The sequence below is a fragment of the Anolis carolinensis genome, chromosome 1 (assembly GCF_035594765.1).
Source record: "Anolis carolinensis isolate JA03-04 chromosome 1, rAnoCar3.1.pri, whole genome shotgun sequence".
Taxonomy (NCBI): Eukaryota; Metazoa; Chordata; class Lepidosauria; order Squamata; family Dactyloidae; genus Anolis; species Anolis carolinensis.
Genome location: NC_085841.1, coordinates 327,019,863 through 327,044,277, shown reverse-complemented (window position 1 = coordinate 327,044,277; position 24,415 = coordinate 327,019,863). Strand labels below are relative to the sequence as shown.

Genomic DNA, 24,415 nt, shown 5'->3' with positions numbered 1-24,415 from the left:
CACAGCACCCCTGACAGATGGCCACCCAGCCTTAATAATTAATAATAATAATAATAATAATAATAATAATAATAATGATGATGATGATGATGATGATGATGATGGTTGTAAGAGAAGAAGAGAACCCTTGGGTCATTTAGCCCAACCCCCTTCCGCCCTTGTGCCGTGGGGGCCGGATAAATGGCTTCGGTGGGCCGCATCCGGCCCCCGGGCCTTAGTTTGGGGACCCCTGTTCTAAAGAGTAATTTGGTGGCACTAGCACTCTTTGGCAGAGAATGCGAAAGGCCTTGTAAAACTGCAACCTCCATGATACTGGAAATAACTGCACCCAGTCTCTGGGCACATACCCCTTTGGAAATAAATGGCAATCATAACCGTATTGAAAATGAAAAATGACGTCATATCCGTTTAGCAAATGTTAATCTCCATGAACATATGGAGACCTCCTTTTGAAAACCACTAGTCATGACCTTGTTAGAACTCAACCCTTCGAACAAGTGATATTCATAAGCATTCACGTAATGGGTTGTTGTATGTTTTCCGGGCTGTATGGCCATGTTCCAGAAGTGTTCTCTCCTGACGTTTCACCCACATCTATGGCAGGCATCCTCAGAGGTTGTGAGGTATGGAGAAACTAAGCAAGGAAGGTTTATATTTCTGTAGAAGTTCCTGAGTGGGGGGAAGAACTCTTGCTTGTAGGAGGCCAGTGTGAATGTTGTAATTAATCACCTTTGTTAGCATTAAATGGCCTTCCCAGCCTCGCATCCTGGCCTGGTGGAATCCTTTGTTCAGAGTCGTTAGCTGCCCCTGATTGATTCATGTCTGGAATTCTTTTGTTTTCAGAGTGCTACTCCTTATTTACTGTTCTGATTTTGGAGTTTTTTTAAATACTGGTAGCCAGATTTTGTTCATTTTCATGGTTTCCTCCTTTCTGTTGAAGTTGTTCACATGCTTGTGGATTTCAATGGCTTCTCTGTGTAGTCTGACATCATAGTTGTTGGAGTGGTCGAGCATTTCTGTGTTCTCAAATAATATACTGTGTCCAGGTTGGTTCATCAAGTGCTCTGCTATGGCTGATTTCTCTGTTTGCGTTAGTCTGCAGTGCCTTCCATGTTCCTTGATGCTTATTTGGACGCTGCATTTGGTGATCCCTGTGTAGACTTGTCCACAGCTGCATGATATACAGTAGACTCCTGCAGAGGTGAGAAATTCCTCTTGTCCTTCGCTGAGTAGCATTTGTTGGATTTTCTTAGTGGGTCTGTAGATAGTTTGTAGGATGTGTTTCTTCATCAGCTTCCCTATGCGGTCAGTGATTCCCTTGATGTATGGTAAGAACACTTTTCCTGGGGTGGATCTTTGTCTTTACTCTCATGGCTTGTTCTTGCCCAAAAGATATACACTCCCTTGAAATCTCTTGGTTAAAACATGCACGCAGAGGTTTTTAAAAAGTCTTCTTTGAAAATTAACATATCTTGTATACTCAAAAACATCTTTTATTAATTCACCATAGAGACACATTTCTTATTGAAGTTCAGTTATAGACAGGATGTAGTTCTCTGTGCGTTGAGTACACAGGGTATCGTTTTTATCAACTGTTCATAGTCTTTAGGTATAATTGTATTTCCTGAAGTCCATAAGTCATACTTCTCCATTGAAGTCTAAACAGCAACATGCATCCACCGCCACTGAGGTCTAAAACCGACTTAACACACTGAAGTCCATAATCACACTGAATACAAAATAGAGTCCTGAGTTTGAACATGCTCAGTACAATCTCATGTCTATACCCCTCCTACATACCAAAGTTAAACTGGCAAATCAACTGTACACAAAGAATACAGGTTAGCAAATACAGTAGAGTCTCATTTATCCAAGCTAAACGGGTGGCAGAAGCTTGAATAAGCAAATATCTTGGATAATAAGGAGGGATTAAGGAAAAACCTATTAAACGTCAAATTAGGTTATGATTTTACAAATTAAGCACCAAAACATCATGTTTTACAACAAATTTGACAGAAAAAGTAGTTCAATGCGCAGTAATGTTATGTTGTAATTACTGTATTTACGAATTTAGCACCGAAATATCATGATATATTGAAAACATTGACTACAAAAATAGCTTGGATAATCCAGAAGCTTGGATAAGCGAGGCTTGGATAAGTGAGACTCTACATTAACAAATCAATAGTGAAAGGCTTGGGAGGTTGCTATTTCCAACACAGGATCGCCTAGGCAGCATGGCAAGTGCAGTTAGTTTGGTTCCAGGATAGCTGAGGGTCATTGTAACATGAAGGTCTCACTATTTAATACTTTCCAAATTGTGGTATATGGCAGGATAGTCTTTAGAAAATTGCCTGAGAAGAGAGACTTTTTTTACTGGTGCCAGTTCAGTTTGGTCAAGGAACCTCTTCAGCATATCCACATAATTCCAGTCTGAGACAGCTTTAATTGTCATGCTTCCATTCTGTAAAATCTCAGGATTTATCACTTTGACAGAAATTTAGGATTCATCCCTGGGGACGTTCTACTGTCTTCCTGAAAGCCCCCCCCCCCCCCCCCCCCGGTAATTCTAAGAATCTTCCTGCTCTACAAATCCCAGGATTTGGTAGGACAGAGCTATAAAAGTTATAAAGATTGGGTTGCTGTAAGTTTTCCGGGCTGTATGGCCATGTTCCAGGATCATTCTCTCCTGACGTTTCACCCACATCTATGGCAGGCATCCTCAGAGATTGTGGGGTCTGTTGGAAACTAGGCAAGTGGGGCTTATATATCTGTGGGATGCCAGGGTGAGATAAAGCACTCCCTTCTCCCTGAGGAAAGTGTGAATGTTGCAATTGGCCAGCTTGATTAGCATGGAATAACCTGGAAGCTTCAAAGCCTGGCTGTTTCTTGCCTGAGAGAATCCTTTGTTGGGAGATGTTAACTGGCCCTGATTGCTTCTTGTTTTTAATAAAGATTATTGTAATACATATGTGTCGGAATATTGTCCCCTGGAAAATGGCAAAAGGAGAGCTTTGACGTCCAACTTCCACAAAGCATTGGGTGCCTGTCTCATCAATCAGATACATTTCACCTTTTAGAAAAAGAAAAATCTAGGCGTCATGGAGAGCCCAAGGTCTGGGGAAGTCGAAGAGGTATCACATATATGTTCACCGTGATCCCAAGTTAGGAAAGGACGTAAAAGGATGAAGAGCCAAAACATTTGGTGGGTACTGCCTGTCTTGGTGATGTAATCCCAGCCCCTCCTTCTATCTCGGTAGGAAAGAAAGAAAGAGGAAGAAAAGGAAGACTCTGCAGTCAGGAACCAAAGTCTACACCTACTTGGGCTACTTGGAAGCAACCCCCTCCCCCCCCCCCCCCCCGCCGCATTCATGTGAACCTTAGAGTGTTATTATATTCAAATAAATGAGTGTGGGCTAAGGATTTCCCTGTGTTGATGCGAATATGCAACCGAATCCAAACAGATCTTTCTCGGTCTCTTTCCTATTGATAGTCCAGTTAGTAACCCAGTTACGTTGAAATCTACCGGTGGAAGCAAGGGCCCCGGTTTTATTCCAGTTCAGGAAGGTTCTTGGCTCGGCCTCCTTGCTTGCCTTCCTGAGCTTTTCTCTTGTCTCTTCCATCCCTTTGTTTTTTCTCCCATTCTCTGCACGTACATGCATTCAAATTGCCTGGAAAGGCCCTCCCCACTCTCTTTTGTCAGGCTGCCCCTTTCCTGAAGGACCTCCTCGAAGGTCCTCTTCTTGAGCAGGGCATTTCCTGATTCAATGTGGCTTCACTTTCCCTGGTTCACTGGCTATTTTCTCACCATTTCTTTTAGCCATTCCTATATTTCTTTCTTCCAGCTATCCCCAACATGTTTACCTTCTCTCTTCCGACATAGGTGGAAAATGTTCCTCATTCTCTTGAGCTCAATCTATTGGAAGGTCTGCATTTCCCAAGATATGGGGCTAAATAAGCTAATGTCACAAGACCCTGCCTCTGGTTAATATTTGGATAAGAGACCACCTACAGATAGCATGTATTTGGCTACATCTTAGAGGAAGAAACTGGCAAACCACCACTGTGTATTTCTTTTCCAGGAAAACTCTGACATTCAAGGGGTTTCATAAGTGGGCAGGCACACATGCATACAGTCTTTTAACTGTATGCATTTTGCATTGTTTTTTGGTATTATTTTTATATACACTTTTAACTGATGTTTCTGCAGAGTTTCTTTTAACCTGTATTTTTAAATATAGTATGAGCCATCTTGAGATCCATTGTTGGGAGAAGGGGAGATATAAATTGATATAATTATAACTATTACATAATTATTACAATGATTATTAGCTATATATCATTTGTCTCACCTTTTAGATCCAGCACATTGTAGACTTGAAACCTCTTAGTTTAGTTCCAAGCAGAGTGTACAAGTGAGCCTCCACCTACAAAAGTGGCAGAAGCCATTCAGAATGAAACAAGGGAACTCGAGTGGCTTTCCCTCACTATCTATAATTGGAAAATAACTGTACCCAGTCTCTGGGCATATATCCCTTTGGAAATTGATGGCAATCATAACCTTGTTGAAAAGGGAAAATGATGTCATATCTGTTTGGCAGATGTGAATCTCCATGAGTATGTGGAGACCACCTTTTGAAAACCACTAGTCAAGAAAGGCATGACCTTTTTAGAAGTCAACCCTTTGAACAACTGATATTCACAAGCATTCATGTAATGGCACACAGGTAACTCAGCTGTTAAACTAAAGAACCATGTCTTTGAACTTCCAAAGACAAATATATATTTGGCTAGCAGAGGATGGTTGTTTCTTCAAAGTTGAAATTGCATTTGTAATTGTAATTGCAGTTGTAATTGCTCAAAACATATACACTCCCTTTAAAAACCTTTTAGTTTAAAGTATGCACTCAGAGATAATTTTAAAAAAACAAAGTCTTTGTTGTGTTATCTAAGCAATCATGCATGCATTTTCATTGTGGGATGGTTTTTGTAGTTAGTTTTGTTTGTTGCTTAGTAACCTGGGCCAAGCTGCATTCCAAAGTTGATGGCACCATTTTAAGTGTTGTGCATGTGAAGTAAAAAAGGGGAGTGTCCTTTCTGGGGACACCTTTATGTGATGTACACCTTTAGAATTTGGGGCATAAAAAGGGGAGACTCTCTTCCTGCTCTCTCTCTGCTGCTTCCTGTTTCTTGATCTTGCCATGCCATGCCAATGTTACTCTTTGTTAAGAGATATGTAGTATCCTGAACTGTATTCTTTTGGAACTAAGATGTTTTTACCTGTATGGCCATCATCATACAAGATTGTGAGTAAACATATTTTTACCATTTTACTTGTCTCTGATGCTTATTTTATGCACATGACTCTTTAAAGGGAAAGGGAGGCTGGCTATTTTGCTTTTTTCCCCCTCACCTCTGCTCACATAAACCCCTAGTCTTCTATGTTTTTGCTACTCTGCACCAATATCTAACCATATTGGTATCATAATCCTAACAGATTATGAAATATATTCCTAATAGTCTTCTTTGAAAAACAACATATATTGTTTATCTTGTATTAAATCACCATACATTACATATATTACATGTAATATTACTAATAATATTGCAATATAGTGACATAGTACAATATATAATGCTTATATTGTGCTATGCTAATAATATAATATATTGTATGTACATATAACTTGTAAGCCACCCTGAGTGCACAAAATTAAATCAAGGAAGACATGCAATCCAGCAAAATGAGAACACACCACTCCAGATACAAACCCACCTGCCATTTTTCCATTACTTGATGGTAATTTTCCACATGAGATCACCATTCTTTGCAGAAATGTTTGGATACTCCTGGAAGCTAAGCAGGGTCTATCTTGATAAGTACTTGGATGGGTGACCCAATGAATGCTAGGTACTCCAGACTGGATTTCAGAGGAAGGAAACACCTTTAATTATTCCTTGCCTAAGAAAACCCTATGCATTTCATGGGCTCGCCACAATCCAACAGGCTATTTGAAGGAACACAACACACAAGTTCCAGGGAGCTCAACCAGATTTCCCCAATGGGATTTGTTGAATGTTAATTTATGTGGGAGCTGGTGTAGTGGTTAGAGTGTTAGTCTGGACTCCTGCAGACCAGTGCCCAGCCAAAGGAACCCATTGGGTGACCATGGCAAGTCACATTATCTCAGTTTTGGAAGAAGACAATGGCAAAATCGCTCATAACAAAAAAAAATTGCCCTGAAAACCCTAGATAGGTTCCCCCTCAGGGTTCCATAAATCAGAAAAGATTTGCAGACACACAACAGTAGAATTCATCTGAAAACAATGTGCACTTACAATGCAATTCAAAAGAGAGAAAAATATCTGGGGTATAGTAAGGTTGAAACATACCCTTTAGCACTGGGATGCTGCATTCACTCTGGGCATTATTTTAAAAGCGTTTATAAATGTATTGGGGCCACACTGTGTTTAGAAAGGCTACTTTGGCAACCCAGAAGGCACATAATCAAATGGAAAGATACCTTGACAGGTGGAACTGTGTTGTCATTTTCAATTTTCAATAGCAGGGAGGGCAGGGGAAAAGACCTATCATCATTTGTATTAGTCTTGACTAAGCAAAAGTTCTACTCTATGCAGTTATGGCACTATGATTCTTTAATCGCCATAGCAACAATCTATGGAATTCAGGAATTTGCAGTTTTGAGAGGGGATGGTTAGAAAACCCAGCCAGAGAAAATCTCCATTCTCCCTAAATCACAAACCCCAAGGCTTCATAGGAGGCAATAATGGCAATTACAGTGGAATGATAGCACTACAAAGGTGTAGTGCGATAGGTCTCTGCCAGTCAAAGGTTCGCACTTATTACCCCAGGCTAGCCCAATGAGCTTGTGTCTCAAAGATTCCCTGGGTGGACCCACATTGTAGAATTAATGCAGTTTTACTTTGCCACAGCTGAATGCTATGGAATCCTGGAAGTTGTAGTTTCACACAGTCTTGAGCTGATATGCATCTGTTATCATTAGATTTGGCAATCGAGAATCTGGTCTCACTGGACTTCCCTTACCGTTTCCTAGCCAACCCTTCAGGAGACCTGCCTTTATCTTCCTCGCCGCTCACTTTGCCCTCCTTATCTGCTCAGAAACATAGCCGATGAGTTTGGCTCTTTTAAAATATTAAAATGAAATTCACCTGCTTTCTGGAGAGCCTAGCCCTAAAACTGCACAAGTCTCTTTTGTCATCAAGTTTCCAGTCCTCAATGAGTAGCTAGGCTAGAGACAGGGCTGAGCTGAGAGATTCCTTCCCCCACATTCCTACGCATTGCTCCCAAAAGGACTTTGCCTTTCCTCTTCCTGCTAGATACTGTCTCCTTCCCTCTTTTGAGGATGTAGTAATGGAATTCTGTGAGGGAACTTGCTTTTTAAGTTTTATTGCCCTGAGATGGCCACATGGCCATTCGCTATTTTTCCGTCTTCTGCTTTCCTTTCTATTTGTGAGGATGCACATTTTGCCTCTTTTTAGGCAAAATGTAGCTACGTGGACTTTTTACCTTTTTACCTCTTTAGAAGATGAGATTTAGTAAGCTAGTTAGCTCCAAGACCTTTTCTATCAAGAATGTATTTCTTTGACGTCAATAAATATTTTTGAACCTAAAGTTCTGACTCGGCAATCCTAAACCACGCAGAGGAATAGAAGCTTATCCCAGTTCATTACATGTATGTTTCTGATGGTTATGAAGTTTACTTCTAGTATTCTGCTATATTTATGGTGGAATCACTCCAACTTTGGGTTATTTTGAGCACATAGCATTGAGGCCTGCTGTGCCCAAGGCTTCATTACACTGTAATGTGAATGTAGTTTGATACCACTTTAGCTGTCATGGATAATCTATGGAATCATGGGTGTTGTGCAAGGTCTTTAGCCTTCTCTGCTAAAAAGTGCTGTTGCCTCACCAAACTACCTCTCCCAGGATTCTGCAGCATTGAGCCATGGCAGTTAAAGTGGGATCAAGCTGCATTCAGTCAACAGTGTAGATCAGACATGAACAAACTTCGGCCCTCCAGGTGTTTTGGACTTCAACCGGTAGGCTGTTAGGAATTCTGGGAGTTGAAGTCCAAAACACCTGGAGGGCCGAAGTTTGCCCATGCCTGGTGTAGATGAACCCTTGGCGAGAGTCAGGTGCCCCATGCCTCAATGCTATGGAATCATGGGCGTTTGAGACGTGAAGATATACGCCCCCACTTTTTAATTAAAGAAAGAGAGCGACAAGGGAAAGCAGAGGCTGGAGGAGGAAGAGAGAGGACAAAAGAAAGGGACGGAGAAGCCCGAGGAGATGGAGAAGACTCGACTTGAAGCCGCTTTGGCAAACAGGGAGAAAGACAAGACAATGGCCCAGTTCCTGCCTGCTCCCGAAAAGGACGAGGCCTGGGTGAGTGGGGGAAGAGGCAGCCGAGCCTCTTTCCGACCCAGCAACGGTTCCTATGACGGGGTTGGGGGTGGCGAGGGCGGCTGTTGCCCCCCCCCCCCAATCTCCAATACCACCCAAGACGTTATTCAGGGCGAACAATCCCCATTATCTGTCCCCACTTTGGCTTAATCAGACAGAACCTGGAATAGCAGAGGCTGCTTCCTGCTGGCTTTGGGGGGGGGGGGTGAGGATTCTCTGGGGGAGAGGGAGGGGGTCTGAGGTGGGTGCGTGCGGAGGGGGGTGGGTGGGAGCGAGGGAGCCCTCTCTCCCATTAGCCCTTTGGCACTTGACTCACTCGGGAGGGTGGGAGAGGAGAGCAGCGCTTGTGTGGACGGTGGGCCGGACGGCCAATATAAACAGTAGCCAAGCGGGCATGAGCCAGCCCCGGCCTGGTCGCCTTCCCTGCCAGGCCCCCGGCGTCGCCCCCATGGCAGGCAGGATCAGCTTCACCGTCCGGAGCCTCTTGGATTTACCCGAGAACGAGGGCGAAGGAAGCAGCGGCCAAAGCAGGAGAGACGCTGAGCCCATGGAAAGGGGATACAGAGGCGGATCCCTCTTCGGGGAGTGGATGGAGACCGACCGGAGCCATTATTTGTGTGAGTGGGAGAGAACGAGAGAGAGAGAGAGAGAGAGAGAGAGAGAGAGAGAGAGAGAGCGCAAAAGGTGACCAAGGGGTGGGGAAATTGGGAGCAAGGGTGGCCTCAGGAGGACAGGGGCAGGTCCAGGAAACGGGCTCTTTCGTCGGAAAGGATAATCGATGGTTCGGGAGGAGAGAGCGAACTTGGTTCTCTCCAGATAATAATCGACCCCAAGAGTTTTGGAGGAAATCCTAGACAACTAGTGTTTTGAGAGGGAAAGAGGATTTGGGCATATATGTCCACACGTAAGCCCACGCATTAGGGTCCCTGAACCCATGCATTAGGGCTCACAAAACACACGAGCCCATGCCTCGGTACTCACACAAACCCTCACATTAGGACTCACGAAACACACATAAATCCACTCATTAAGACTCACAAAACCCACGCATTAGGACTCACACAACACACATGAACCCACTCATTAGGACTCACAAAACCCACGCATTAGGACTCACACAACACACATGAACCCACTCATTAGGACTCACAAAACCCACGCATTAGGACTCGCACAACACACATAAATCCACTCATTAGAACTCACAAAACCCACGAATTAGGACTCACGAAACACACATAAATCCCCTCATTAGGACTCACAAAACCCACGCATTAGGACTCACGAAACACACATAAACCAACGCATTGGGAGTCACCAAAGGTACATAAATCTACACATTAGAACTCACAAAACCCGTGCATTAGGACTCACGAAACAAGAAAGAAATAGCTTTCCTTGGTTTTCAAAGTGTTATCTATAGAAAATCTTGAGTCTAGTCTGTCTTTTATTTCTTTATTATTTATTTATTTTAAAGTGACCTATATGTTGGCATAATTTCACAATTGATTCAACGGGTCTATTATAGTTGGAACTAACAGAATTGCAACCATTTTTATTAGCTCTATAATCTTTATTGTGTTTTCAAATGGAGGATGCTTCCATTGGCACAATGTTTTGTCTAGTCTGAAAGACTAGAGATCAATAGATAAGTAAAGTACAATGTATCAACACACGGATATACCCGAGATATATATATATCTATATGTCTATAAAAATAGTCCTTTCGACTAAATTGTCTTGGATTTCTGAAGGATGAGTCCTGTGATACCAAGCCCCCTTCCAAACCGCTGAATACAATCCCACATTATCTGCTTTGAATTGGGATATATGGCAGCGTGGACTCAGATATTCCAGTTCAAAGCAGATATTGTGGGTTATTCAGCCTTGGTCTTCTGGGTTATATGTCTGTGTGGAAGGGCCCCTAGATAGATATATACGCTACACGTAAAATTATATCCTCTTTAAAGGCTTTTCTTCGTCTTCCTTTTCGTTGCTTTTAAAAAGAATACCCACTATTTTTGCCTGTTTAAAAAAATCTTTCCAATTTGCCGATTAGGAAGCTAGTTGGATTGACTGAACGTGTGTTGAAAGCCTTAACCTATAGATGTTTAAATAACCTATAGACTTTTAGAAAGGCTATTGCCTTCTCTGTTGTTTCAACTGATACTTATTTGCAGATTTGCGGAGGTAGGGGTCATTTGATTTTACGGATATTATTTTTCAGGGAGGATAAAATTGGTCATTGAAGTTAAAATAGGACAATTCATATATCAGTCACAATTATCACCATCATTATTATATAACGTTGAATCTATTTGTTAATGTAGACAATTACGTAGTTCATATCCCTTAGAGTACATATGGTCTATTTCTGTGCTTGCCTACAGCATGAAGGGACTGTGCATGTTATGATGCTTTATTTTGTGTTGTAACCGGTAACAAGCCTTCTTTGGAGACTTTTAAGCAGAGGCTGGATGGCCATCTGTCCGGGTGCTTTGAATGCGATTTTCCTGCTTCTTGGCAGGGGGTTGGACTGGATGGACCACGAGGTCTCTTCCAACTCTATAATTCTATGATTCTGTGACAAATCTACTCATCCATTTCTATTTCCATCCCTTTCACAATCCACAATGGGTTTGTTTTTCTCATTTCCTAGATGCTGTTAATCTAGTGTAGGATTTGATCCAGGCAACTTTCGTATTTAAACGCTGTCGTCCTAGACTATTTAACTGGGAACAAACCCATGGAACTCGACATCTATTTTTGAGCAGGCCCCATAAGATTAGGCTATGAAGGGCGCTTGCTTTCAGTGGGAAATCAGGAATGCACACCTAAGTATGCTTACTCAGAAGTCAGTCCCATCCAGCGAGTACTGCAACTAAAAGAGCTTTCCGGAAGAACTAGCAGGGAAAGAGCTTAACTTGACCTGGTCAGTGATTTCCATGAAAGCTGTTCCCAATGTTATGGAAAAGGAATCTTTTGGGAAACCTAACAAAGCAAGCCATCGCCTTCTGTGCTGCTTGTGGGCACCAAGGCTTTTGTTCCATATACCATGTTTTTTAAAACCGTCTTCTTCGCTGTCCTTTTCATTGCGTGCATTCAGGAGCCATTCTTGAAGACAATCTAGATGTCCTTTCTCTGTTGAGTAGAGACTCCCTGGCATTTAAAGACAGAGGCTCGTGAGGGAAACGCAGCTCCACCCGATGGTCCCCGTGCTGCAAGCCGCTTAGAACAAGCCCACCCCCTTGGATCCAGACTCAGTCTCATGAATTTGAGCAGAACCAGGAAGAGGCGGGCGCCTATCTGTGCGCCTTTTCCTGGTTCTGATCTGGTTGGTCTTTCTAAATAGGGATCCAAGATTGGGGCGGGGTGTTGCTGCTTTTCTTTTCCTCCCTGTGCCTGGATGGCCAGGGCAGCCAAACAAGGCACGGAGCTCCTGGTTTGGGTTAATGTAGTTTACCCCATTAACCAAAATCAGTGGTTTTTCCGAATTCACCTTTAAGCAATTACCTCAGATGTAATCCAATGTACTGCTATACTAGCCCAACATAACTGTTTTTAAATTCTTAGGTAGGAATAAGACCCTTTACTGGGTTGCTGTGAATTGTCCGGGCTGTGTGGCCATATTCCAGAAGCATTCTCTCCTGACGTTTCGCCCACATCTATTGCAAGCATCCTCAGAGGTTGTGAGGTATATTGGAAACTATGTCAGACTACAAAGAGAAGACACTGAAATCCACAAGCATGCAGACAATTTCAACATAAAGGAGGAAACCATGAAAATGAACAAAATCTAGCTATCAATATTTTAAAAACTCTAAAATCAGGACAGTAAATAAAGAACAACACAATGAAAGCATGGAAATTCCAGACAGGAAACAACCAGGGCCAGCTATCACCTCCCAAGAAAGGATTCCCTCAGGCAGGAATCAGCCAGGCCTTGAAGCTACAAGGCCTTTCAATACTAATCAAGGTGATTAACTGCAACATTCACACTTGCCTCCAACATACAAGAGTTCTTTCTCCTACCCTGGACATTCCACAGATATATAAACATCCCTTGCCTAGTTTCCAATATACCTCAACAACCTCTGAGGATGCCCGCCATACCGTAGATGTAGGTGAAAGGTCAGGAGAGAATGCTTCTGGAACATGGCCATACAGCCCGGAAAACTGTGATTCCAACCATGAAAGCCTTCGACAACACATAGACCCTTTCCTGTTCCTGGTAAGACATCATGAAGGGGTTGTTGTTACTGTTGATATGTGCTTTCAAGGCAACTGTAATTTAGCTCGACTCTGTCACAGGATTTCCTTGACAATATTTCTTGAGAGGAGATCACCCAATGTCTTGTCTTCCTTTATGGTTGAGCTAGCGAGACTTGCTAAAGGCCACCCAAGGGGTTTCCCCATTGAAGGAGGATTCGAACCCTGATCTCCGGAGTCCGAGCTCAACTCGTTCAGCCCCAACAAGCTGGCGCTGGAAATCGAAATGTGCTCTCCGTGTTCCCCCCAGCCAGAGTAGATCCATTGAATCCTGTGTTGAACGGTATAGAAAAAAGTCTTTAGATACATAGGAAAATCACAACGATGCAGTGGATCTACTCTGCTTGAGATTAACAAGATTTAGACCTTTGTGTGTCCTATGCAAGGCAGTGAGAATGTAATCTAAGTGCGGTAATGGAGAATAATGTATGGGTTTATTATAATAACTTTATTTTTGTATCCTGCGCCATCTCCCCAAGGGGATTCAGGGCGGCTTACATGGGGGCCAAGCCCAGCAATATACACATTGGTGTCATGTGCCACATAATGTGATATAATGCAATTAAATTCCGTGTCCCCACTAAAATCCAATTATTAATCTCCATTAAAGTGGATCCGTTGAATCAATAAGAATTTGTTAAATCGACAAGTTTACTCTGTGTCTATTTATTTAATGCATATCCCGTCTTTCTCCCAAAATCGGGATGCAAGTCGTTTAGAATTTGGATCTTGATTCATTTTATTTAGAGCACTGTTTTATCAATATTCACTTCAATTTTTAACTATTTAAATCTATGAAAGGTACAAATCCACTTGCAACATAATCCCATCTTTTAGCTCTTCAAATAGTCATTGACAGAAAGGCATCTCTTTTGAAGGAAAGATATAACTTAAATAAATCAGTGAAATGAAATAAGAGCAACATTGGACATTCTTGTTCTGCTTGACTCACCTTGACCTTTCCTTGGTGTTTAAAAAAGCGAAAGGTTGCTTGGGTTGGATAGGTGAGAGGAGGGAGGGATGTAAGCTGATCTTTTCTTTCTGTCTTCTCTCTTTAAAAGGCACAGCTACCAGCCAAGGAATTGCAGTTCAAGAGGAGAGTTAAGTAATTTGCAGGTTAGCCTCAGTCTCCAGGTCTGAGGTTGGGCAGCAAATTCTTTAGCTTGCTCCATTATTCAACTGCATGTTTGCAATATGTTCCCTAGGGCCTCTTCCTTTCCTGAGCCCAGTTTAAACATCTGGCATTTTGTGCTCCATATGGTAAAAGTCTGTTCTAGAATTTTGAGCACCACTTTGATCTATGAAATTGTTATGTAGCCTAGCCATACACTTTATCCTATGCCCTTGTCTGATAGTTAGAGCTCTTATTCCCATTCCCTGGCCCTATTACTTACAGCCTGGCCATATTTACATTAACTATCACCACTGATGGTGGCAGGATATAATAATAAAGTTGTTGTTGTTGTTGTTGTTGTTGTTGTTATTGTTATTATTAAAGAATGATGCAATAGTTCTGAGTAGTTGGGAAAGGAAAAAATCACCAGAAACAGACAACATCCCAATATCATATGGATTTTCAAATTATAGAGACAGAATTTACTCTAGTTCTAGCTTAATGTTGTCAACAAATATAAAAATAGTAACAATGGCTCTCAGATTGAAAATTTCCAAAATATGTTCTAGTCCACCTGCCAGTCAATTAGACTTAATAGTATAAATGTAGTTTTTACATTTTACATTTTGCATTTTGCAGAGATATATTTAGGTTGTATTTCAGCACAACAGTTGATTTAATTTTACTCTATTTTTTGATATTAGTAGTCCATGGTTTGTACCTGGTCTTGTTGTTGTTGTTTTTTGTTTTTGCAGAGAATAGAGCTTCCTCATCTTCAGTTTCCAATTTTGTAGTCTATTTTATTTATGTAGTGTCAAGTGATGCCCATGTATACAATCACCACTTTGGTTGCTTGAGAAATGATTGTGATGAATAAACTTGAAAAATTTAATCAGCCAGTCTCTAGTTTCAGTTTTTTATCCAATGCCATATTTTTTCTAAAACCTTTTATTCTAATGAGTTTCCCACTTTTGATTCTATACACCCTTGATTGACATCCTCTTTCTTTCTGGATCCCAATACATGATCTTTCCATTCCCATTATTCTGCCTCTTTAGCTGGAATGTAAATTTAGATTAAGGTTGCATTGATTTATTTTCCTGAAGGCTTATTGATAAGATTCTGTCAGCCTTTGCTTTCTGAGCAGGGGGGCCTTTGGCTTTCATTCCAAGACTATCACCAAAATCCATGACTGCTCATGTCCCATGGTGTAGCTGTAGAATGGTATTCTTTATATAGAACTAGCTGTGCCCTGCCATGCGTTGCTGTGACCAATTGGAATTGCACTGAATAGCCTCACTGCTTCAAAGCCTGGCCGCTTTGTATATAGGGGCATCATTCCTTGGGCAGGTTGAATGGGACGGAGTAGCCTTGTGGCTTCAAAACCTGAGGGTTTTCTATCTAGGGGAAATCTTGGTTGGCCAGGTGGAACAGCACTGAATAGCTTTGCTGCTTGCAAACCTGGCTGCTTTCTACCTTGCGGAATTCTTGTTTGGCCAGGTCGAATAGCAATGAATAATTTCAGTGCAGCAAGTATGAATGCTGCAATTAGTTACCTTGATTAACATTTAATGGCCTTGCAGCTTCAAAACCTGGCTGCTTTCTGCCTGTTGAGAGGTGTTAGTTGGTCCTGATTGTTTCCTGTCTGGAATTCCCCTGTCTTCTGAGTGTTGTTCTTTATTTACTGTCCTGATTTTACAGATTCTATTGTTCTGTATTATTATACCTCAGTAATTATTACATATTATATTTATAATCTTATATTATCTGCTTAGAACATGAGGCCCCTTCTACACAACTGTATAAAATCGACACTGAACTGGATTATATGGCAGTGTGGACTCAAGATAATCCAGTTCAAAGCAGATTACCCTGCCTTGGCATTCAGGGTTATATAGGTGTGTGGTAGGACCATGAGTCTACACTGCCATATAACCCAGTTCAAATCAGATAATATGTATTTTATAGGCAGTGTGAAAGAGACCTGAGTGAAGAGGCCCTGAGCACCATTAAATGGCTGAGTGGGTTGCTAGGAGAGAAAGTGGGTGGAGCTTACCCTTCTAACTGGCAGCAATGGGGAAAAAAACAGTTCTTCCTCTTCCTCTAATTAGGACTTTATTTTTCTTGGTTTTTTATTTACAGACATATTTTGGATGACTATGTCTTTTGTGGCCAAATTTGTTGTGATTTGGTTCACTGGCCTTGTTGTTTACTCCAAAATAAAATGACTCCTCACTGTCATGTAAGACCCTGTCAGCATCAGCATAAATGGTTGCCTCACAAGGACCATGCACTACCATTACCTTTCCTCTTTATGGGTGTATCTACACTGTAGAAATAGCAGGCATGAAGGAATTGGGGAACAATGGAGGGTTGAGAAATCAAAAAAGGAAGTCTTTAATGCAGTTTGACATCACTTAAACTACCTGGAGTCAATACTATGGAAACATGGAATTTGTAGTTTTAGAAGTTACTTTGTCTTCTCTGCCAAATGGTGCTTTAATCCATGTCGGTTTTGGAAAATAACTGCACCAAGTCTCTAGGCACATATCCTTTTGGCAAATGTGAATCTCCATAAATATGTGGAGACCACCTTTTGAAAACCACTACTCAAGAAGAGCATGACCTTGTTAGAAGTCAAGTCTAATATATACATTAGGGTTGTGAATATCACTTGTTCAAAGGTTAGTATATATATATTTGGTTAGCAGAGGATAGTTGTTTCTTTGAAGTTGAAATTGTAGTTGCAGTTGCCCAAAAGATATACACTCCTTTGAAATCTCTTAGTTTAAAACATGCACTCAGAGATTTAAAAAAACCAAACTCTACTTTGAAAAATAACATATCTTGTTTACTCACAAACATCTTGTATTAATTCACCATACAGGAACATTTCTTATTAAAGTTCAGTTATAGATAGGATATAGCTCTCTGTGTGTTGAGTACACAGGGTATCATTCTTATTCATACATATAGAAGCAAATATATGCATTAGCAAATATATACATTAACAAATGAACAGTGAAAGGCTTGGGAGGTTGCTATTTCCAACACATCAATTAATAACACTCATGGACAAACTACCTAAGCATAGGTCTGTTGCTTGATAACCCTTCATATTAACTTAGGATGCATCTAAACTGTAGAAATAACACAGTTTTTGACACCTCTTTGAAAAATAACATATCTTGTTTACTCACAAAAAATTGTATTAATTCACCATACTGGTACATTTCTTATTTAAGTTCAATTCTACATAGGCTGTAGTTCTCTGTGTGTTGAGTACACTGGGTATCATTCTTAATCAATAGTCCATAGTCTTTAGGTATAGTTGTACTCACTGAAGTCCATAAGTCATACTTCTGTACTGAAGTCCAAACAGCAACATACATCCACTTCCACTGAGATATGATGCAAACATGCATTCACCTCCACCGAGATGTAAAGCAGACTGAGTGCAAAATGGAGCCCTGAGTCTGAACATGCTCAGTACAGTCACATGTCTATAACTCCTCCCACACCAAAGAGGTACAGTTAAACTGGCAAATAAACATACACATAGAATAAGGTAAAGGTAAAGGTTTCTCCTGACGTTAAGTCCAGTCGTGTCGGGTTGTCCATAGACATCTCCAAGTCATGTGGCCAGCATGATTCCATAGAGCTCCGTTACCTTCCCGTCTGAGCGGTACCTATTGATCTACTCACATTTGCATGTTTTTGAACTGCTAGGTTGGCAGGAGCTGGGGCTAACAGCGGGCGCTCATTCCGCTCCTGGGATTTGAACCTGGTCCTCAGCGCTGTTGTGGTAATCTCTGAGCGGTTAGACTCAATTTAACCCTCTCTGGGGGGAGATTCCACCAAAACTCAGCAGAGTAGCAAAAGCAAAGCTTTCAAATGCAGCAGTTACTTACACGAGGTGAGCAAGAGAAGCCTTTGACCATTTAGGATTGCAATGGACTGCAGAGTCTCAGTAAAAGTTCAAAAAGTATTTATTCAGATAAAAAGAACTCCATTGTAGATAGAAAGGCTTGGGAGCTGTCTAGTCTGCTCTAGACTGGTTTCTAAGGAAAAATAAGAAAGGAGAAATAACAACAAACATCTAAATAGTTACATCTTGCCAGGAGAGACAGCAAGATGCTTCTTGTTAGCTAGAAGAACAAAGGGAGAAGAGTGAACCAAAATGGTTCCAACCTCATGGTCCAGTTTATTGGGGCCTTAAAAGACATTCTGACCAATGAGAAGTTACTGTCCCTAGAGATTCACATTTTTACTAACTTCAAAATAAGGGATGTGACATAAACAGGATAGAGTGAAACACAGTAAAGCCTATCTAGGCATGCTTTGGAAACAGGGAAAGGATTCCCTCAATCTAACTCTATCATCTATCTGACTACTACATCTAGACTTGAGTAGTCCAGGGTGATTCCCAACAAGCTCTTTAACGCACTGTGCCACATAGAATACAGGTTAGCAAATATAAGGAATCAATAGTGAAAGGCTTGGGAGGTTGCTATTTCCAACAGGCGGTTAAGGTATCAAGCGTTATTAATTCGACAGTGTACATTCATCTCCAATCTGAACTAATGCTCCTGATTCCCGTCTCTCTCCCTCCCTCCCTCTCTCTCTCCTCCAGCTTCGGATGAGAGCTGCAGCGAGAGCAGGACTCACCCTGCGGCGATGGCTCCAGCGGAGGAGGAAGAGGAGGAAGAGGAAGAGGAGGAGAAGAAGAAGAAGCGGCGCGTGCTCTTCTCCAAGGCGCAGACTCTGGCGCTGGAGCGGCGCTTTCGGCAGCAGCGCTACCTGTCTGCGCCGGAGCGGGAGCAGCTGGCCCACTTGCTCCGCCTGACGCCCACCCAGGTCAAGATCTGGTTCCAGAACCACCGCTACAAGATGAAGCGGGCTAAGGGCGCCGAGCGAGGAGGCGGAGGAGGGGGCCTCGGGGGCGGCGAGGGGGCGCCTCTCCTGCGCCGGGTGGTGGTGCCCATCCTGGTCCGGGACGGCAAGGCCTGCCAGAGCTGCAGCGGGGCGGCCAGCCCTCCAGGGCAGGACTACGGCGGAGGGGGGCTCGGCCTCCCCGGGACCTACCCGCCCTTTCCCCAGCCCGCCTCCCTCGGCCTCTTCCCCGCTTACCAGCACTTAGCGCCGCCGGCCCTGGTGTCCTGGAACTGGGGCTGATGGGCAAGAGTGGGCGGCCGGTGCCGAAGAGCTCGGTCTGGCCATCCTCGTTGCCTGCCCATCGCCATGCAAGAGAGACCCTCAGCGGCCGTCCCAGTGCCTTGAAGCCTTTGGACTGGTGCCTTCTCTCAAGGCACCGGAGGAACTAGCTGGGGCTTATTCGTGGAGCCCCTCTTAACAGGGTCCCTCTCAGGAAACATGACACTGCCGGTCTATGTGATATTTCAAAACCCATGTTAAAGCTATGCGTGGTAGCTGTCTTTCATTATCTGTAGTGGAAGATCTGTAGAGTCAGGTGGAAGACGGAGTCATCTTGCCTTGGCTACTCCAGAAACAAGAACTCAAATCAATCAATGGACTCAAATTAGAAGAAAAGAGTTTTCAATAGGTTGTGGAAGGCTTTCATGGTTGGAATCACTGGACTGCTATAAGTTTCCCAGAAGCTCTATGGCCATGTTCCAGAAGCATTCTCTCCTGACGTTTCACTCACATCTATGGCAGGCATCCTCTGTTGGAAACTAGGCAAGTGGAGTTTATATATCTGTGGAAAGTCCAGGTTGGGAGAAATAACTCCAGTCTGTTGGAGGCAAGTGTGAATGTTGCAATTGATCACCTTGATTACCATTTAATGGCCTTTCATATTCACGGCCTGTCTGATTCCTGCCTGAGGGAATCCTTTGTTGGGGGTGTTAGCTGGCCCAGATTGTTTCATCTTCTGAATTCCCCCGTTTTCAGAGTGTTGTTTTTTTTATTTACTGTCCTGATTTTTAATACTGGTAGTCAGATTTTGTTCATTTTCATTATTGTGGATTTCAGTGGCTTCTCTGTGTAGGCTGACATGGTGGTTGTTAAAGTGGTTCAGCATGTTTGTGTTCTCAAATAAAACGATCATGGCCAGCTAACAGCTCCCAATAAAGGATTCCTACAGAAAGCCAGATTTTAAATCTGAGTCCCCTCGGGAGAAGGGCGGGGTATAAATGCATGTAATAAATAAATAATAAATAAGGCCATTAAACACTAATCACGGTGATCAATTGCAACATTCACACTTGCATCAAACAGACAAGAGTTCTTTCTCTGACCTTGGGCATTCCACATACTGTATATATAAACCTCACTTGCCTAGTTTCCAACAAACCTCACACCTCTGAGGATGCCTGCCATAGATGTGGGTGAAACGTCAGGAGAGAATGCTTCTGGAACATGGCTATAACAGCCTGGAAAACCCACAGCAACCTAGAAAAGAGATTCTAGCTAATGCAATAGAACATATTGGAACACTCCATATTGGGGTGTCCTTGATTCACACTACTGACTATGTTTTGAAGCTACTGACTTCAGTAGGTTCTTTAGAGCAAAAGAGTCACCCATTTGCAGTCGTAGTTGAATCCAAGCAGTTTCTCCACCTTCCACAAGTTGTCCACCACACTGATAATTAAGTGAAAGTTGACCTGTTCGAGATGGGAGGGAGGGATAAATGCGAGGTGGACGACTGTTCATCCTATGCACTCTCTGTGAATAAACCTCCAGGTAACATAGTTTAGAATGCATAATACCTATTGCAGAAGAAGTGATTCTAGGCCTAAATCTAATAGCTGGTTCCAGCTATAAGTTCTGTCACCTAGGGAAAACCTAGGCCTAAATTTAATACTTGGTCCGAGATGGAGTAGAACCACAACAAGGAAACCTACACATATGGCGACTCTTAAGCTATCACATGGTTTTCTTGACAAGATTTTTTCAGAAGGGGTTTGCCTTTCTTTCAGGCTGGATCTACACTGCCATTAAATCCAGATTATCAAATCAAATAATCCACATTATCTGCTTTAACTGAATTATATGAGTCTACATAATCCAGTTCAAATAAAATAATTTGGATTTTAATGGCAGTGAAGAAGGGGCCTGAGAGAGTGTGACTTCCCAAGGTGACCCTGCGGCTTATTCTCCAGCAGCGATTCAACCCTGGTCTCCGAAATCATAGTCCAACTCTCGTACTTAGTGGACATTGAAGTATGTGGGAGATGGAGGACTAAGAAATCCAAGAGCAGAAGTCATGAACTCCTAACACGGATGGAGACCATCTTCAAGGGCTACCACAGCGGTTTCGGCTTGTTATTTTAGAAGGCAAGTCGGAAACATAGAATTATGTTTTTGTAACAGTATGACGGTTTTTGCTCTAAACAAAACGAATAGTGAGTTGTATTGGGAGATAGTTTATTTTCAAATAGGACTTTCTTGCCCTGATTAATAAACTGGATTGTTGACAAAAGGAGCTGGACAAAACTGATATTTCTTCTTGGGCTTTGTTTTGTTTTTTTAGTGTGAGAGGAAAGTGTTTTATGCTATGTCGGTTGATGGTTTAGATGCGAATAAGTAGAAAGAAAGGCGAGCGGTCTGTATGTGGTTAATTTCTCAAAAGCTCCAGATCCCGTTAATGTTTCTAACCTCTTCCCTCATTCTCAAAGTAATATTTGAGGCTGACATCTAAGATGAAGATAAATTTGTTGACTTACATTGCGCCAGTAAAGAACTGGGAAACAACTTTCAGATCTTGGGGCTCTTCTGGAGGGAACTCGCATAAAATTCAGGTAAGGAAAGGGGAAGGTTGAGCTGCCAGGTCTGAGTTTCTAAGCATTATAGCCGCCCCTCCTTTCTAAGCACTATAGCCATTTCCTTAGACTAGGGAGTCATGAGAGTTGTAGTTTAGCAAGGTCTTTAGCCTTTTCTGCTAAGAGTGTTGGTGGTTCACCAAACTACAAATCCCAAGATTCCGCAACACTGAGCCACGCAGTAATTCAAACTGTATTAATTCTACATTATAGATACACCGGATATAAAGAATTGCAATCCCATTTGAAAACTCCTCTTCGTATCTGCCGAAGAGTGGCACGCCTCCAGGTCAAATCCTGTTCTTGTTGTGCGCCTTTGAAACATCTCCAAGTTATGGCGACCCAAAAGCGACCCTCTCGCCCAGGTTTGCTGAGAAGAGGTTTGTCATTGCCTTCCTCTGAACCTGAGAGAGGAGAATGATTCACCCACGGTCACGCAGTGGGTTTCCATGGCCAAGCAAGGAGCTGAACCCTTGTCTCCAGAGTCCCAGTCCAACACTGGAATCCCGGAATCACTGCACTACACTGGCTCCTAGGTCAAAAATACTCCTAAATATTGCATTGAGAAGAATTGGAATTGAGAAGAAGATAGCAACATTATCAAGACTAAAAATACATGAATTCTAAAGGCTGAAAATCTCGAGTGTTTTTTAAAACGTTTCATGGAAGTTTTTAGCAGTGCTTGAAATGTGAGGATGGAAGGACAATTTCATGATGGGGCAAAATTCATATTTGGGAAGGGTGTTTGCTTCATTCACGTTATATAATCCTATTCCAAATACTTGCATTTTCGCATTTATTTCCTGGGTTGGCGAAATAAGAAATAAAAATAAATGTTTTCTAATTTACAATACTGTATTATACATGGGACCTCAGTGAGTTGAAGGCAATTGTGATTTCATCCTAAAGGTGATGACGGTGCAATTAGTGTCTTTTTGTTTGCACGAGGCTAATTTGAAGCAACTATTACGTCTTCCCTTCAACTAATTCAATTGAAATTGACTTTACTGCAAGTGGGGGGGGGGGGGGGGTCAGTGTTTTCCAAACTTCCCATATGTTGCTGGATATTGTTTGCCTCACCCGCCATACAATTGTACTGAAGATTTCAAAGGGCTCAGTTCAATTGGTAATCCCAAGGAGAGTATACCGACAGAATCACTTAATAAATGTCAACATGTATGTGGACACCAATGGGTTTTCTCTTGTTGGCACTACCATTTCGATTTAGATCAAAGTTTTCAATTAAACCACTCTTCCCAAGTCAAAATATTTCAGTTTAACAGAAAGGTGTCCTCTGTTGTTTTTCCTCCTCCTCCTCCTCCTCCTCCTCCTCCCCTCCTCCTCTTCTTCTTTCCAAATGTTTACTTCCTAGGGTTTTCATTTGTCGATTTATTATCTGGGTTGTTGTATGTCTTTCGGGCTGTGTGGCCATTCATTATCTCTTTGGAACATTTTTAGGACGAATAAAATGGCCTCGGTATTATTGTTAGTCCGAATTAGAGTAGACCAATTGAATCAATGGAATTAACCTACTCACTATTCATCAATTGATTCCATGGATCCAGCATGGAGTAGCCAACAGACCAAATTGACTTGGTATTCATTCACAGCAGAGTTTTGAATTCTTCCAAGCGATTCTGAGACGATTTATGCCTTGACATTCCTCGAAGTGGGTTGGCTAAAATAAAATCTGAATTTCTAATGGAATTTTATTTTCAACAGGAAGACGGAATTTTCTCCAGTATCAATTAAGAGAAATTTAGTTTCACCCAACCAGCCAGATGGATGAATCAAGGCAGAACTAGGGAAAAGAAGCTACAGTCTGGTTCGATTGACTAAAGACCAAAGCTTGCACAGGTGGAGGCCACTTTCTTTTGATACAACCCCTCTGTTTTCCTTCAGGGCCCTCTAAGAAGAAACAACAATTTCCCTTTCCCTAAAGTTAAGGTATGTAATCCTGATGGAGACAGAAGAGTCTGCAAAATCCACTTGGGAGAAAAAGACATTCATTTCCAAGTGCTGTTTTGCATTACATCCCAAACCAGCTTTTAGCTTTCCTCATTCTTATCTAATGATAGGGTTGTTTCCACTCATTTTTGAAGCCATCAGCCTCCCACTGGTTGTTGAGAAACGGAATCCCAGGATTTGGTGTGTCAACCACAAAAGCAATCCACTTTCGCTTGGAGAAGGTCGGGAGGGAGAAGAGAAACAGTGGGAGTCCTGCTGTTGTGAAGGAACCTGATAATTGTGTTGTTGTGTCTAAACAGCTCCATGGGAGGTGATTTCAGGAGGACATCGGAGCTGAAGGGAGAAGAAATCGTAGGTCCGAGCTCTTGTTTTGAGGGTGGGATGATGGACGGTTACTTTCCTCGCAGGTTTTAGTGTATGCGTTTGCTATTGGGGGGGGGGGGGCTCAGCTGCTGGCCACCTTGTCTTCCATATGGTTGGGGTTATCTTGGAAGAATCTCCCAGAGATTCGCTCCTTAAATCCCCTTTTGTCTCCGGAGTTGAAAAGGGCATTGTCGTCCCTGAAAGGGACCTAGACAAAATCCTCACTGTTTCAATTCAGGACTGTTTAATCAGTCCCCAGTGACGATTTTATGGGTGTTAGGCGGTACAATGGTATCTTTGAAAACCTTGTGGCCTTCAGGGAAACAAAGAGCCTGAATTTTATGGGCTTACAACTCAAATTAGAGCCTTACCAGTGTGCAGGGGAGATTATCAAATTTGTATCATAAAAACGAAGCTCTTTTTATAACCAATGATTTGGGGGGGGGGGGGTGGAGAAGGGGGGACTTCTAG

At 42.3% G+C, this 24,415-nt stretch overlaps 1 protein-coding gene and 1 long non-coding RNA gene across 2 annotated transcripts in view; one reads left to right on the top strand and one right to left on the bottom strand.

The window, feature by feature from the left end:
* Positions 1-18,625, bottom strand: part of LOC134295510 (uncharacterized) — a 57,533-nt gene extending 38,908 nt beyond the window's left edge. The window contains exon 1 of the long non-coding RNA XR_010002110.1: positions 18,498-18,625. This is a non-coding gene — a long non-coding RNA (uncharacterized LOC134295510). The remainder of the gene's footprint in view (positions 1-18,497) is intronic.
* On the top strand, positions 8,757-22,798 carry nkx2-8 (NK2 homeobox 8). Its single transcript, XM_062968291.1, has 2 exons — positions 8,757-9,063; positions 18,463-22,798. The coding sequence occupies exons 1-2, from the start codon at positions 8,841-8,843 to the stop codon at positions 19,002-19,004; spliced, it is 765 nt and encodes a 254-aa protein (XP_062824361.1). The 5' UTR covers positions 8,757-8,840; the 3' UTR covers positions 19,005-22,798.
* Positions 22,799-24,415: the final 1,617 nt, after the last annotated feature.

Excerpts from the sequence above, each read along its gene's own strand:
- nkx2-8 (XM_062968291.1), top strand. The coding sequence starts at position 8,841 with ATGAGCCAGCCCCGGCCTGGTCGCCTTCCCTGCCAGGCCCCCGGCGTC. Across the intron at positions 9,064-18,462 it reads CGACCGGAGCCATTATTTGT|CTTCGGATGAGAGCTGCAGC; the intron begins GTGAGTGGGAGA and ends TCTCTCCTCCAG.